Source organism: Propithecus coquereli, unplaced genomic scaffold, assembly GCF_000956105.1.
Source record: "Propithecus coquereli isolate 6110/MARCELLA unplaced genomic scaffold, Pcoq_1.0 Scaffold527, whole genome shotgun sequence".
NCBI classification, from domain to species: Eukaryota; Metazoa; Chordata; class Mammalia; order Primates; family Indriidae; genus Propithecus; species Propithecus coquereli.
The window spans coordinates 1581625-1597323 of NW_012151141.1; the positions used below are offsets into that span (position 1 = coordinate 1581625).

The 15699-nt window shown below is 50.7% G+C and overlaps 1 protein-coding gene across 5 annotated transcripts in view; it reads left to right on the forward strand.

Moving 5' to 3' along the window:
* The window catches only part of NFATC2 (nuclear factor of activated T-cells, cytoplasmic, calcineurin-dependent 2), a 149126-nt gene that overhangs the window by 105295 nt on the left and 28132 nt on the right, over positions 1-15699 (forward strand). For all 5 annotated transcript variants that reach the window (XM_012656910.1, XM_012656909.1, XM_012656911.1 and 2 more), the window contains exons 7-9: positions 1331-1386; positions 1763-1889; positions 4213-4902. In XM_012656910.1, the coding sequence (XP_012512364.1) occupies positions 1331-1386; positions 1763-1889; positions 4213-4902 (873 nt within the window). The remainder of the gene's footprint in view (positions 1-1330; positions 1387-1762; positions 1890-4212; positions 4903-15699) is intronic.

Consider the following 15699-nt stretch of genomic DNA (forward strand, 5'->3'; position numbering starts at 1 on the left):
AGGAGTTCAAGACCAGTCTGAGCAAGAGCAAGATTTTCTCTATGAAAAATAGAAAAATTAGCTGGGTGTGGTAGGCGGTGCGTGCCTATAACCCCAGCTACTGCGGAGGCTGAGACAGGAGGATCACTTGAGCCCAGGAATTTGAGGTTTCAGTGAGCTATGATGATGCCACTGCAATCTAGCCTGGGTGACAGAGTGAGGCTTTGTTTCAAAAAAAAAAAAAAAAGATTATATGGGTTCCAATCTAAGCACAGTTAATAGCTGTGCTTAAAAAGCAGGGAGGGGTTCTTTGGTCAAATGCTGGAACATGCTACACACTCTAGCCTGCCTTTGCAGGGTTATTCTGCTCGTATGCATATTAAAGCCTCTGAGAAGTCCTGCAGTAAAGAAACCCATTTGACTTTGACTCAGCAATTTCCAAAGACTCATTAGCTTGTAGAATTTTCCCCTTTTCATAAAACCATTTAATATCTTTCAGAATCCGTGTTCCACAAACACCCTGGAAATACTTGTGGAAATGATTTGTTTCAGCTGAAAACTACCCAATGGCCAGTGTAGGTGGTCAACTAGAGAAATCAATTATTTGCAAATGTGGAGTTTTATTTGGCCCAAATTCTTGGCCCCAGACTGGGGAAATAGTGCTCTGCTCCCGGGAAGGAGAGTTTACTATCGAGCAAAACCTTTTCATCCGTTGTTGTCATGACTCACACGAGATCCAGGCTGGCTGTGGACGGAAAGGTGGAGGGTGAGCTCCTGTGTTTCCCTGCTCTCCACTGACTCATGAGCCAGGACGCCGGCTAAGAGACGGGGCTCCCTCCAGACTTAGGGTAGAATATTTAAGCCGCCAGTGTTCTCAGACAATTGAGAAGGCACGTCTGAGATCGTCAGGGACCCCGTAACAGGACCCCGGTAGCAGTCTTGGCACAGGCAGGACCTTTTGGAAATGGCCTTTGGTTGAACAAAGCATATAATAAAGTGTAATGTACAACGATAACTTTTTTTTTTTTTAAGAAAGAAAGATACGTAGACATTCAGACACAGAGAAAAAGGATAACGATGGTAGAATTCCAGGCAATTTCTGTTTTTTTCTTGTTTTTCCATTGTTGCTTAGTTTTCTACTGTCAACATGCCTTCCTTTGGGGAAAAGAAATATTCATCTATATGCAAATATAAACAATATAAATATACACGTGCCCATATATGCTCATACAGACCTTACTGAAATGATGTAACACGTAAGCCGAGATAAATACAAGTTGGTGAGTTTTTGTCCTTATATCTTTGGTTTCTAATAGTTCCTTCAAAGTGTGTCATTTTTTAATTTTTCCAGATGGGCAGCAAATTTGGGAGATGGAAGCCACGGTGGACAAAGACAAGAGCCAGCCTGTAAGCACACGCACAGGACGCCTGTCACCGTTCCTTCCTCCCTGCTCTCTGTCCCTCTTTTCTTCCTTCCTTCATCGCAGTCCCCGTGTTAAGGATCTCACAGGTGCTCCATAAGTGCATATCGAATTGACGAGTGAATTAAACATTTACGGAGCCCCAGGCCCTCTGATTTGTAACTGTGACATCTTAAAAACTTTGACAGGGCGGCTTGCCTTGCTGTCGCCGAAAAGTTAAATTCCCCGTAAATCGAATTTCACCTCTAAACCTGTGGAATGTGTCAAGATTCCCGCTAGACGGGCTGACTGAATGTGCTCAGGGTCTGAGTAGGAATCTGGACACGACTGCAGTTAAGTTCATGACAACTCCTTCTTTCCAGAACATGCTTTTCGTTGAGATCCCTGAATATCGGAACAAGCACATCCGCACGTCCGTGAAGGTGAACTTCTACGTCATCAACGGGAAAAGAAAACGAAGTCAGCCTCAGCACTTTACCTACCACCCAGGTACGGGGTTTCCCTGACTGCCTCTTTGATGCTGAGAGGCGGCCTGGGTGTGGGGCTTAGGACTCCCGAGGTCTGCTCCTAGCGGGGCGCCCTTGGGCAGGTGACTTGATCTCTCTGAGCCTCAGTTTCCTCATCTGTCCTATGGCATCTTCTTTTTAAGAGATAGAGAAATGCACATAAAATACTCAGCACAGTGCATAGCAAGCTGATGTCAATGATATTAGCTATTGTTATTACCATTAATATTTTCCTCTGTGGGACGGGGGGATAGGAGAAAGGCATGTGTAGGTAGGTACAAAAACAGAATGTTAAGCCACTAAGCAGGTGACTCCCGTCCCTGTCTTAGGTTTGATCATCTTGGGAGTAAAAAGTGGCTACACCCCCAAACCTGCAGAATCTTCCGTTGACTCCACAGTGGGGCAACTGGTGGCCAGGTGGAGTGAGTGGGTGGATAACAGCCTGGAGGTCTCATTCTCGAAAAGTCACATAGCCCCAAGAAGGGTGATGAGTACCATTTTTCATTCATTCATTTGTCCGGATAATATTTGAGTGCCAGGCCCTGTTCTTGGCTTGTAGACATGGCAGTGAACACAACAGGTTGAAAATCCCTGCCCACAGGGAACTGACACTCTAGCAGAGGGAATAGTACTGATATTATCGATATATTGGATTATGACTAGGGCTGCAGAAAAGGTAGACAGGAATAGCCAGGGGGAGGTATAATTTTAAGTTAAAAAATGCTTCTTTGAGTGCTCCCTTGGGAAATAGACGACAGACTTCCCGGGCTGAGAAAGACTTGCTGGCCACCTTTCCAAATTGGAAAGCTGTAATTCGAGAACAGCACCCAGGGTATAATTTCCATCCTATGACAGTTTCACACGGAGCCTGTGGGCTGCTGGGAGCATTGAACCGAGGGGACGTCTGGGTGGCCTGGCCCTGGTGGGCTTGGCTTCAGGGGAGTGCGTCTGTCCGCAGGCTGTGTTGGCCCCTGCGAGGGCGCCACCATGCTGGCCCTTACGTAACACACACGCTGTCGGGGGCAGTGGTCGGGTCACTCAGGCCTAACAGGACCCAAAACTAGGAGGAAATTGCTGAGAGAGCTCTAGACCGCTGCTCCAGGATCCCTGTGAACAGAGGGGTTTTCAGTTACGTTTTGTGGTGCACCGTCCCCTCATCGGTGGCTTGGCCTTCGTTGCTTGTCTAACCGAGCCCAAGCAAGCCCTCCGTCCCTTGGCCGGTCCAGGGACTGAGATGATGGCCTTCGGTTCGAATGCCATCTCAAGAAATGATTTCTGTGGTTGGAGTCCGACCTGCTAGGCCTCCTTGCCTCCTCCGACGCCCAGCACTTGGAGCCCCTGTGCCCTCGGTTATAGTCCTGCTGCCGATTCACTTACTCCAGTGAGTAGGAAATTCATTCCTCAGCTCCTGGGGCCAGTAACGCCTTATTGAAGATATTGGGGAAGGACCCATTTTAGTGACTGGTGCTGGGGGGGGAGAGAGGAACGGCAACAGTGAGCACATGAACAGTAGTAGCAATAATGACAGTAAGATAATAATAACAGCAACAGCAAACATTGAGCACTTACTGTATGCCAGTCACTGTGCTAAGTGCTTTGTACACGCATCTTATTTAATCCTCCCAACAACCACAGAGGGTATGATTGTTACCGCCAGGTAACAGATAGGGAAACTGAGGCCTGAGCCAGAAGTTCTCGTTCCCCCACAGTACGACAGAACCGAGGAAGGGGACAGACACTACTTGGTCATTCTTTTGTCTGGAAAATATTTGAGTGCCCATTACGTACCAGGTGCTGTTTTGGTCCCAGAGGACCAAAAACCAGACAAAAGTCCTCCCTTTAGAAGAAACTGACCTTCTGAGGGTGGGTGTTATAAATAGCAAACAAGCACATAAAACATATGCAGTATTTCGGAAGGGGGCGAGTGGCGTAATGGAAACACGCGGGGACAGGCGATGAGAGCTGCCAGGGAAGGGAGAGGTGGGAGGTACGGTCTCAAATCAAACTTCCTCCTCTGAGCTCTCACCTCGGAGAAATAGGCTGCAGCGACCCAGGGCTGACTCAGCCCTGCCAGCCACCTTCCAATGCTGGAAAACCCCTAATTCAAGATGAGCATCGCCAGGGTGACATTTCAGACCTAAGACAGTTGCACGGGGATCCTTTTGCCCAAGGCTAGTAAGTGACAGGGCCCAGCTGTTTGGTCCCGCCCATTTGGACCCCCAAAGCCCGCCGCTGTGTGTGAACGCTCTGTGCACGTCCCTGGCTCACTGCGACATGTGCGCCCGTGTGCTTCTCTCTCTTCGCAGTCCCAGCCATAAAGACGGAGCCCACCGACGAGTACGACCCCACTCTGATCTGCAGCCCTGCCCACGGGGGCCCGGGGAGTCAGCCTTATTACCCACAGCACCCGATGGTGGCCGAGTCCCCCTCCTGCCTTGTGGCCACCATGGCTCCCTGCCAGCAATTCCGCTCAGGGCTCTCATCCCCTGACGCCCGCTACCAGCAGCAGAACCCGGCGGCCGTCCTCTACCAGCGGAGCAAGAGCCTGAGCCCCAGCCTGTTGGGCTACCAGCAGCCGGCCCTCATGGCCGCGCCCCTGTCCCTCGCGGACGCCCACCGCTCTGTGCTGGTGCACGCCGGCTCCCAGGGCCAGGGCTCGGCCCTGCTGCCCTCCTCTCCAGCCAGCCAGCAGGCCTCGCCCGTGATCCACTACTCGCCCACCAACCAGCAGCTGCGCTGCGGAAGCCACCAGGAGTTCCAGCACATCATGTACTGCGAGAACTTCGCGCCCGGCACCCCCAGGCCCGGTCCGCCCCCGGTCAGTCAAGGGCAGAGGCTGAGCCCGGGTTCCTACCCCACAGTCATTCAGCAGCAGAACGCCACCAGCCAAAGAGCCGCCAAAAACGGACCCCCGGTCAGTGACCAAAAGGAAGTATTACCTGCAGGAGTGACAATTAAACAGGAGCAGAACTTGGACCAGACCTACTTGGATGACGGTAAGATGCTGAATTTTCTCAGTGCTATGAGGATGGGTCCCTGATGCATCATCCCCCAGGGACGATCACTGTATGGCCTGGGGTGGATTCCTTAGCCTCCCTGGGCCTTAGTGTCCCCATTTTAATTTAAGGGAGTTGAAGCTGACCCCGAGGGCCTCCCCCAGCTCTGTGCAAGAATTATTTCCCAGCAGGAGTTTCGGGGGTGAGCAGTAACAGTTTTCGATGCCGTCCCTACAGCCACCCCAGTAAAAAAAAGCAAACGAGGGCGATTGTGGCCACGGCAGTGTCTCCCAGGTCATGAACTGGGTCCGTTTCAGTGCTTCCACTTGCTTGACGATTGCCAGATTTAGACCAAGGCCAAGAAAACAGAAAGGAAGCAAAGCTAACCTCCTTTCATTCCTGTACAGAAAAACCCCACTTTATTAGCCCTCTTTTGTGTATATGGGAGAGGGGGACGGAGAAAGGGAAGAAGGCGGCTCATTGAAAAGTGGCTCCATCAGAAGCGCTTGCGGGCGGGCTGCGGGCGCTCCCCCGCCACGGGCTGGCGGAACAGAGTCGCACATTGATGGGAGGGAACAGTGGGCTTCCGCTGTGCTGAGCCCAGCTGATGGGGTGCTCGGGCCAGGGGAAGGACGCAGAGGGGGCTTTGTGTGCGTCTGTAGGTGCCCGGGTTTGCTGGCAGAGGGCCGGGCCGGAGGGTGGGCTTGGTGAGCAGCTGTGATGTGGCGTTGGTCTGGGAGCTCAGGGAGGAAGGACCAGTTGTGTTGCTAAGACTCACCTGGGACCAGCCAAGTGCAGCTGAAGGTCAGAGAGGGCGGGGCAGGCAGGAAACAGAAAACAGGAGGTTGGTTTCTTAGGAGGAGAAGGAAAACCTAAATCTCTGGTGGTTATTGCCAGCTCCAACCTCACATTTTACGGGCAGTAACATCTGATATACCCTGAAATCTTGATGATTTAGGAAAATTTACTCTCAGGAACCCAGCCAAGGAGTAGGAAGTAAGGCAAAAGCTTCACAACAGCCACGGTACGTTGCATAAAGACCAGGTACGAGGTTTCAGACCCTTCAGTGCCAGGAAAATCCCTCGCTGCTTTCTCAGAGACTGTTGATTTTTACTTTACACAAAATCTTGACGAGCCAGGTTATCTGGGGATTCTGCGACTTCTGGTAATTTCCGTGCCCTCTCTCAGGTGAGACTGTCAATCAGAAATGTCCCCTAAACTCATCAGGCAATGATCTCTGGGGCCACTTACTAGGGCCATCCTGCCCCTTACAAGGCTGCCCTCAGGGCATCGTTGTGTAAATAATTGATCTGTCTGATCCTGAATAATCCAACACAGGTTGAGTTGGGGTCACTGCTGTGTTTCAAAAGGGAGAGCTGCATGTTCATGCAGTCCATCCTCAAACAACTTACATCCAGAATGGCTAAGATAAAGCACTGGTGCTTGTTTTAAAGGGGGTCATCACATAGAGAACTAGCTACTGCAGAATGCCCGGTGGCGGCGGAGCAGTGAAACGTGGCTGTAACCGGACTCCTGTCCACGTGAGGGCTTGGGCGTGGCATTAGAGGCGAGGTGCTTTATAAATAAATGAGCGCCGGCGCAGGGGCAGACAGCTCTCCCCAGCTGACTCCGCCCGGCCCGGTTTGGTCTCCAGAGCAAGAAATGCTCTGGCGCCTCCCGCCCCGCCCCTCACCCTGTGCTAAAGGTGGACCATGAGTGCCCTGGTTAGAGAACCAATGTCCAAGTGGCCCGAGGTGGTCACGACCGTCCGCCGCAGCCCCAGACCCACAGATGTGTTCGCTGTTTCCACAGAAGCTTAGATTACGGAGAAAGCAGCCGAGCGTGGAGACCTCTTGGGCTCCTGGAGCCCTTTCTGAACACAGGCACGTTCAAAGTTGTGGTGACAGTGAGCTCTGGGTGGGGTCAAAACATGAGTCAGCTCTAAGAATGTCTCAGAGAACTGAGCGTGGTGAAGTTTAAGTACATTCTTCAGGACCCCAGCCCGTGGGATTTTAGGAGCTGTTCTCTGAAAGGGAGGGTTCTATGGCTTAAAAAGGTAAAAAAAAATAAAAATAAAAATAAAAAAAATAAAAAACTGGATTACACCAAGTTTTTAAAAAAATTGTCGCAGGACTTCTCAGAGCCTTTACGGTGCTAGTGGACATTATAAATCTCTAACCCGAGGGAGGGTAGTACTTCCCAGAATGACTCGATCCCAGACAGGAGAGTGCGCTGTTGCACCCTCCAGGGGGCGCTGTTCCCGTTGTGTTTTACTGCAGTCTATGCTGGGGGAGCCTGGGGGTGCAACAGCGCTGGCCGCTTTCCCAGTATTTGGCAGAAATAACATAAAGGAAACTTAGTTCTAGAGCCCCGCACCGCCCCGTCCCATATGCCATGTTCAGGCTTCTCAATTCTTGGGCTTCATGTCCATGATGGGGCAGTAGAATAATTTCTACCCGTGTGGCCCCCAAAAGGCAGCGTTGTGCTGATGGTTAGTGTTCAGTGCTCGACTGGGCTCATCCCCAAGGCTTGGTCCGATGGGGATGTCCCCTCATGGCCTGTAGTGCCCAGTGGTACACCCCAAACTGCATCACCACTGTAGCCACCTAGAAGATGTGGGTACAGCTCTGTCCCCCACTACTGGGATGTCAGATCCCCCAAGGGGCCTTCTGGCTTGTGCATCCACGGAACATCTGCACACGTGCCACTGTCAGCTCTGTGGATGTGGGATTCAGTCTTCTTGCTGTGTTGTCTTGTGTTTGTTACTGACAAGTAAACTGGAACAGCCCTGGTTCGTTTCTCTGTGACTGGTTGGGAAATGTCCTGGGTTTTTAAGATCCTTTTCCGTCCCTTTCATTTATTATTCCAAGGGGGTCTCTCCCCGACGATGCACGTTTGGCTGCCCGAAGCCCATGCTAAGCTCTGGCGTCAGGGCATTTCTGATTATGCCATATATTTATTTGCCTTGGGATTTTGCCAAAGTAGGCTTTCCTTGGAAACTTCGTGAGAACTCGGCTTATGTGTTTCGAGGGTCGAGGGAAAGTTCTGTGGCTGGAAAGGGAAGCGGTCACTGGTGGACGTGGGTCCTTCCCTGTCTTGCACAAGTGCAAACAAATCCTCTTTGAAGTTGGCCCTGGGCCCCAGGCAGCCCCCAGCACCTGGTTATCGGTTCCTGCACCTTGGCCAGTGGTCAGGGCATCCCATCCCGCTCTGTCCCGAGTGCTGTGCTTCTTCTCGGCCCTTCCCCGCCTGCATTCCTGTACACAGACGCCGTCTGGCTCGCCCCGTTCTGTCTTGGAACTCCAAACTGCTGCTGCTGCTTTCCACTCCAAGGACTTGAGCCATTTTCAAAAAGTCTCTTGGAAATAGCAAAATAAGTGCTATTCCAGGGCACGGCGCGTCCCCATCCCCAAGCCTCATGTTGCTGCGTCTGCCCCAACTCAGGCACTTTCTTACAGTTCTTTGGGAATGGGATTTGCACGCTGTTTCTTGTCTTCTCTCTGCTCTCCCGTCCCCCTTCTGCGACTAGTCTCTCGTTCTGATGCCCCAGGTTGTACCTGGTCAGCACCAGCCGCTCCTGGCTATAGTTGATCCTGTGACCAAATTCTGCCTCACTGCACCCTTCTCTGCTCCCCAGCCCTCCCTGTCCTTAACCCTCCCCTTGTCCCTCCATCCCTCTCTGCCCTTGACCCTTGACCTCTCCTTGACCTTCCTTCCCCATCCCCTCCCAGCCTCCCTATGTCTCACCCATAAGTATTTTCTGGCTGCCTGCTCAGTGCTGGACACTGTTCTGGGACTTACGGATACATCAGTAAACAAACCAAACAGAATCCTTGCTCTCATGGAGCGTGTTTTGGGTCCAAGAGTGAGCATGTAAGGCAATAAGTAAGCAAGCGGATTTCAGACAGTGATGAAAGCCACGCGGGACATTCCGCGAGGTCAGGAGCTAGAGGGTGGCCAGGTGGGAGCAGTGTTAGCTCCCTCGGATCAGGGATGGAGCCAGCCTCGGGAAGATCTGCAAGAAGGGTGTTTCAGGGAGAGGGAACAGCAGGTGGCAGAGGCCGTGAGGTCACAGAGGTGGCCTAGCACTGGCAGGTTTTCAGCAGCAGTGCGGTGTGGTTTGTTTTCTGGAAGGATCCCTGTGGGGCTGCCTTTGGAACATGGACTGTAGGGAGGCAGGAATTGGAAGAATGGAGACGAGTTAATTTGCTGTTTTAGGACAGCAAGAGGTTTCCTTTGTTTTAGACAAAGCCAGCTCTAGGGGGAGTGACTCCCATGGCAGGAACATGGTGGAGGGCGGCGCATTTTACAGTAGGTGTGCCTGTGTGTGCCCTTTCACAAGTGTGGTTATTTAAAATGTAACTACAGTTGCCAAAATGTGATTAGTACGCAAGTAGTTCTTACCACTTCCGTGGCATAGAACGAAGGGCGGCGGCGCGTCTCACTGCCCAGGGCACGGGCGAGCGCGAGAGGTGTTGGGGAAAGTGGGCTCGGACGTGACTTTCACCAAGGGCCTTTGGTGACACATCCTCAGCCACGTTCAGAGTTCGCTGGGGGCCTCTCACCACCAAATCCACCATGGCCTCAGGGTGGCGAGCTCACCCTGGCAGCCCCGAGACAGCCACAGATGAGAGGACCATGGAGGGAGGGGCAGGGGATCTTTGACCCCGTTCTGGAAGCATCCAGGGGAGAAAGGATGTGGTCTCACTGATGGCTGCAGCCCCTGCCGGTGGCTTGCGAGGACAGCAGATGTGTGTGTGTAGGTGACAGGTCGCTGACGGGTGCGGGAGAAGCACGCACCAGTCTGCTCGTTTGTAAATCTGCTCCTGCTCTATTCTTCATGCAAAGTGCTTAAAAATTATTTATTGAAATATATCGATAGAGTGACTTCGAGTGTTTTTCTCTATATTTAAGTACTGAAACATATGCACATTCGGAATTCAGTAGTGCACTCTGTATTTCACAAGTGGATCACCACGTAATTACCACCTGGGTCACCCCAGAAGCCCCCTGTGTCCTTCTGTCCTTGCCACAAAGGTGACCACTATCCTGCCTTCTAACCCCAGAGATTCATTTTGCCTTTTTGTACAAACACGAGTCATACCGTGGTGCCCTTTTGTGTCTGGCCTCTTTGCATCAACCACAAGTTTGTAAGGTTCGTCCATATTGTTGGGTGTGGGTGAGGTTCATTCATTTCCATGTAGTGGATTATTCCATTGAAGGAATATCCTACAGTCTCTTTATCTGTGTTCCTGTGGATGGACATTTGGGTTGTTTCCAGTTTTACCAATAAAGCTTTGTGAGCTTTCTTGAGCTCTTCTTTTGGTGCCCATAGAACAAATTTCTGTTGAGTGTGTGGTCAGGAGTAGAGCTCCTGCCAGACGGTATTCTAAAGTGGTTGTGCCAGTTTGTTTTAAGTGTTGTTCCTTTTCTATCTTCCGAGCTTGGGTCCAGCCCTCATGGCTCATGCGCGTGTCCAGTTACGAGGGATCTGAACCACAGGCTCAGGGGAGCAAGATGTCTGGGTGTCACCTGCCCCGATCCGTGCTAGGATCAGCTACTTAAACTCTCAAAGCCTCTGTTTTCTCACCCATGAAGACTGTTATCTCCTGCTTTAGATGCTCCCCAAATGGCTAAAGATGCGTTAAGAGCTGAACTCGGGGTTGCCAGCAAAGGACATAAAAGCTGTTAAGCAATTAATCTTTACACCTTAGTGATACGATACGATGATGTTCGTAGCCCTGCTTCCTCCCACAGTGTTCCTGTGGTGTCCTCTATAGTGTTACTTTATTTTGGCCACTTAAACCTTTTGGCCTTGTCTGTTTGACAAGAACGTGAAAAATAGGGGAAAATCCCTGGAGAAAGACCTGATCTGCAACTCCCAGGGACGGGTTTTCAGGCAGCAAAGCAGCAGTCTGGATGTCTGTTCCCCTTGGGGCAAAAACAGTCCCAAGTGTCACTTCACACACGAAGGTCAGCTGGCAAGAGTAGCTTTCTCTCTACCCTAGGCAGAGGGGTGCACTTGGAAGAGCTGAGCACACCGCCTCCTCCAGGGAGGCGACTGCCTTGGGCAGCCAGGCAGATTCAGCCCGGCTGCGTAGATGTGTGTGACGTAATGGCCGGCCGCGATGCATTTTCTTTTTTCTGTTTGGTTTTGTTTTTATCTACCCTTTGCCTTGTTCCCAATTCTCAGTGCTTACTCAGTGTGTCTCCGTCAGACCTAAGGTGCTAGCGTTGAGCGCTGGCTCCACCATGGACGATGTGACCTTGTGCGAGTTACTGGCCTCCTTGTGCCTCAGTTTCCCCATCTGTAAAGTGGAGATGGTCATAGTTCCTCCCTTCACTGAGAATGAAGTGAGTTGATGCATGTCATGTGCCTTGTGCTTGGCACAAAGGAATCCTCGATGAATTTTAGCTGCTGTTTTTATTTGTTTATGAATTTAATGGCCTTGATTTCTTCTATTACATTTTTAAAATACATTTGTATAGGAGGAAAAAAGTTTGGTTATTCTGGTCTTTGAGATGGGCTCACTCGCTCTGGTACCCTGCCTCTTCCACGTGGGTAGAAGTGTGGGCAAAGGCAGGGCGTGGCCTCAGGCACCCACCCCCGGCTTCCTCCCGGGGACCTAAGGTGTCTGCACAAGGGAGATGATGCCCTCTGCCCCGGGGTGCTGTGGGCTCCCCCACGGAGTGTGGGCCAGAGGCCCAAGTCTTGCTAGTTGTGCCACTGGCAGAGGGGTCAAGGGTGTCCCTTCGACAAGGTTCTTTCCCAGAAGCTGGACTTGTCTCTGCGTGAGTAACAGGCAAGGAAGGAGTGAGCAGAGACACACCGTCCAAAGCGGAGGAAGCAGAGAGAGGAGCCCAGGGATGGAAAAGCATTTTGTGACTGGCCCCACTTTGTCCAGCAGGTCAGGGATCTTTCACTGGGGCCGCAGGGCACAGCAAGCCCGTGACAAAGCAGTTCCTGTTTGCTGAGGCACGCGAAGCCCACGGAGAGCCCGTGCTGCGTTGGCCCAGGGAGGGCGGGGCCTCCCGGTGCTCCCAGAGGGTGAAAGTCGGGGCTTCTCCATTCCGATGGGAACCGAGCAAGGTGCTGAGCGGCCGGAGACGGTGGGCCCCTGGACAGCCTGATTTGGGTGTCTCAGTGTGGGCCCACGTGGTGCACCAGAAACCACTAGTGCCAAGTTAGATTTACACGGCCACCTGTAATCGGCACCAACAAAGTGCCAGGCCCCTGCTGAGGGCTTTTGCCAGCATTCTTTTCCATGTTCATTTTAAACTATACTTTAAACATATTTTATATAGGCAATATGTTCATAGGTTCGGCAAAAACAATATAAAAAAATACCCAGCAAAAGTCTTGTCTGCCGTCTGATACTGGTTTTTCTCTAGCCTTCCAGAACAGTGTTTCTCAACCTATTTTTCATTATTGTGACTCCCCCCACAACCCAGGGGCCTTTTCAGACTAATTTTTTCCCAATTGCCACCCCATGACATGTCCATATGACAGACACTCAGTCCGTCTGTTTATGTCGGCCCGTGGCAGGGCTGCACAGCGTTGTGATATGTAAGATTTTTTTCAGTCCCCCCCCTCCCCCGCCCAAAGAACCAATTTTTAATCCCAGGGGATAATATCATCACCTTGAGAATGCGTGTTTTAGAGCGTCTGTGTGTAATCATGGGCAGATGCGAATATATACTTATTTTTCCCCTTTCTTCCAAAATAGGTAGCAAAATATACACACAGGTCACCTGTGGATGGGAGCTTTGATGTCACTTGCTGTTACAAACAATGCAGATTGTCCTGTACCCTGTCACGTGGTACATGGAAGCCTGTTCTCAGGAATGAGACGGCTGGTTCCAGGGTCCAGCCTCGGCCCTGGGCCTGTTGGGCGTAGAGTTTCTGTGGTTGTCCTGCCTGGCTTCCAAGCTGGTCTCACCACCACCCTCTTTTATAACCTCAGGCAAGTCACTTATGATAATGGTCCCCAACTCTCAGGGTTACTGTAAGAATGCAAATGAGAGCACCTTACAAGGCACTTTACCCAGTGCCTGGATGCATGGCGAGCCCAGGAGTTGTCAATGTGCTTTTCCTCCCCACCCCCAGCAATCTCCTCCTCCTCCTCATCCATCAGGCGGAAGGGGCAGAGCTGGGCTTTGAGGAAGAGGTGCAAGGCTGACTCTTGGCCTGAATTCTCAGGATCTAACCAGACTACCTCTTATTGATTCAGCGAAGGATAGTTAGTCTTATTAGAAAATTTCAGAATCCAGAGAACTCTGCTTTCCTCCTAATGAGCCCACACCATCTGCAAGAGCCACTGTTTGAAGATCACATGATTGAGCTGGTAGCAGGTCCCTGTCCCTCCCCTGGGAGAGTAAACAGCATGTAGGTGTCTGTCCCCAGGCATGTCCCCCTCCCCTTCTAAGAACCTTAAATTTATAGCCGTGCCACTTAGCTGTCCTTTCTTCCCAAACCATGTGTGCTCTGTATTGCTGACTTATACAAGAGAGCTACCTTCCCGCTGACTCTGGATCCAGAAATGCTCAGCCATCTTTTTGAATTCTGCAAAGCAGATGTTTCCAAAGGAATGTGTGCTTGCATTTGGAGGTCAGAAGCCACCAAACCACAAGAAAGTCCATTCCCAGACTTGCTGTCCACCCAGCCCGCATTCCAGAGCAGCATCTGACCCACAAAGAGCAGATGGCTCCCAAGAAAGAGGACCGAGAGAGGCGTCCCCCTGTGTTGTCCAGTGGCCTCACGATCATACACTGTGACCAGCACTTTTCATTGCTCTGAGTCATTTGTGCTACATTTAATGTCCACCTCCAAATGGGGCTATTCTCTTGTAGTAGCAAGTGAATATCCTTGTGAAGGAGGAAGGTGCTAAGTTAAGCAAGATTTATGGGTAGGTCAACGTTCATAAAAAATTTTAAAGGCCCTTCTCTGCACTTTCGTTCTTACTAGAACACAGAGCAGAAGGGCTGAGACTCACTTCCCTGCCACAGTGGGTGTGGTGTGCTGGACCAGCCAGAGACCTTGCTAATTTCAGATCAGTGCAGAGACTCAGGGCGATGATTTTAAGCATCATTACATGCAGGACTGCAGGTTGTGATGGGTCTTAACTCATCCCATGATAATGCAAGGTAATCCAGAATTTTAAATATTAAGTATATATATCACTTCCCAGTATCAGCCCTAGCTGCAGCCTGTTTCTTTCTAGAAAAGTAGAACTTGAGAAACAATTTAGTTATTTGAGGCTATGAATTAGGTAGATGGCAGTTAGTCAAATCTTATATACTAGATTTTTCTCTGTACTCCGTACCTTCTCGCCCATTGATAAACCCATGTTGGATAAATGGCAAAGCTTTGTTTTCCCAGGGGGAAAAAACCCACAAAAAAACAAAGGAAAACAACCCTCTCTTTTATGATGCGGCCATGGTTTTCCTTCTTTCGCTAGACTTGAGATTTGGGTGTGTTTTGGTTTTTGTTGCCTTTAAGTATAATTCTGGACTCTCTTCTTGCCCTGGACCAGTTCAACTTTATTTTAGCTCCAGTTTTCTTTTACTTTCCACCCTTTCGGAGAGAGAAAAAAGAGGGGCTTTGTTCTTGGGGAATGATGAAACCATTTGTCTGGCCGCCCTCCACTGCATTTTTGACAGCTCTTTAATTTTTTATTGATCCGGGGATCTGGTCAAGCTGCGACTGTGTGTGTAAAGCGAGGGCCGAGGCCTGGTTTGCTCATCCAGGGCGTCAAGAGTCTTTCTCGAGGTGGAGTCCGAGACAAAGCGGGAGTCACGTTTGAAGGAGGAGTCTGTTGTGAGCCTCAGCAATGGATCCTGCCACTTTCAGGTTTGGGGATGATGATGTCTGTCTCATCCCTTTAAACAGCCGTGAAATCAGATCTCTGGCAAAGCGACCAAAATGAGGAGCTCCCTGGTCATTTTACGGCGGGCCTTGAGCACCCCAACTTGGTTTTATGACGGGATTGTCTGTTGCAGGCAGCTTGGACTTCAGTCCCGGGCATTCTGCAAACCAGCAAATGGGTTTCATCTGAAGCCTGTTAGTTCCACTATCCCAAGAAAGCTGAAAGGACACTCCCTGGTTGTTAATTTCCAAAACTCTGGGCAAAGTGGAGGTTCTGTTGCATAAGCCGGCGACGTGGAAGATGCCTTTGCGACGTTCGGCAGCCGGTTCTTATAGATTTCTGGAAGTCGATGGTGTCTTTTGAGTTCTCAGCTTTATTAAATGCCTAAAAATGAACTAACCCAAGATTGATTAAAGTCCCCCTTCCACTTCTTACAGATGGATTGAGTTGTGGTGTGCTTTAGTACTTGGAAAAGGGGTGGCCAACTGGTGTTGCATGGCTTGCATGTAGCCCGCAGATATTTTGTTTGGCCCACACAGTACTTAAAAAAATATTTGGACTAAGCGCCAACATTTAAAAACCAGGGGATTGTACATAAAGATACAGATTTCCAGCTTTCCTTAGAAAATCCAAGGATCTGGCCACCATGGGCCCACCTTCTGCACGGTGGCTACCTGGCTTCAAAGCCAAGCTGGCCCTGAGTAGAGACCGCCTCCCTTAGAGCACGCGCTTGCCCTTCTCCACGGCCCCCACCGCGCCCTCCTGTCTCCCGACCGTAGATGGAATTTACCTTCATGCTTGTTCTGGTGTTCCTCTTACACTTGACCGGCCTCACTCAATCAGGGTTCCCATCTATGTGGTCCCGTTAGGCTTTGAACCCTGGTCCCTGTTACGGCAGTGCCACCATATCCAAGGCTGCCGAACCCTACCC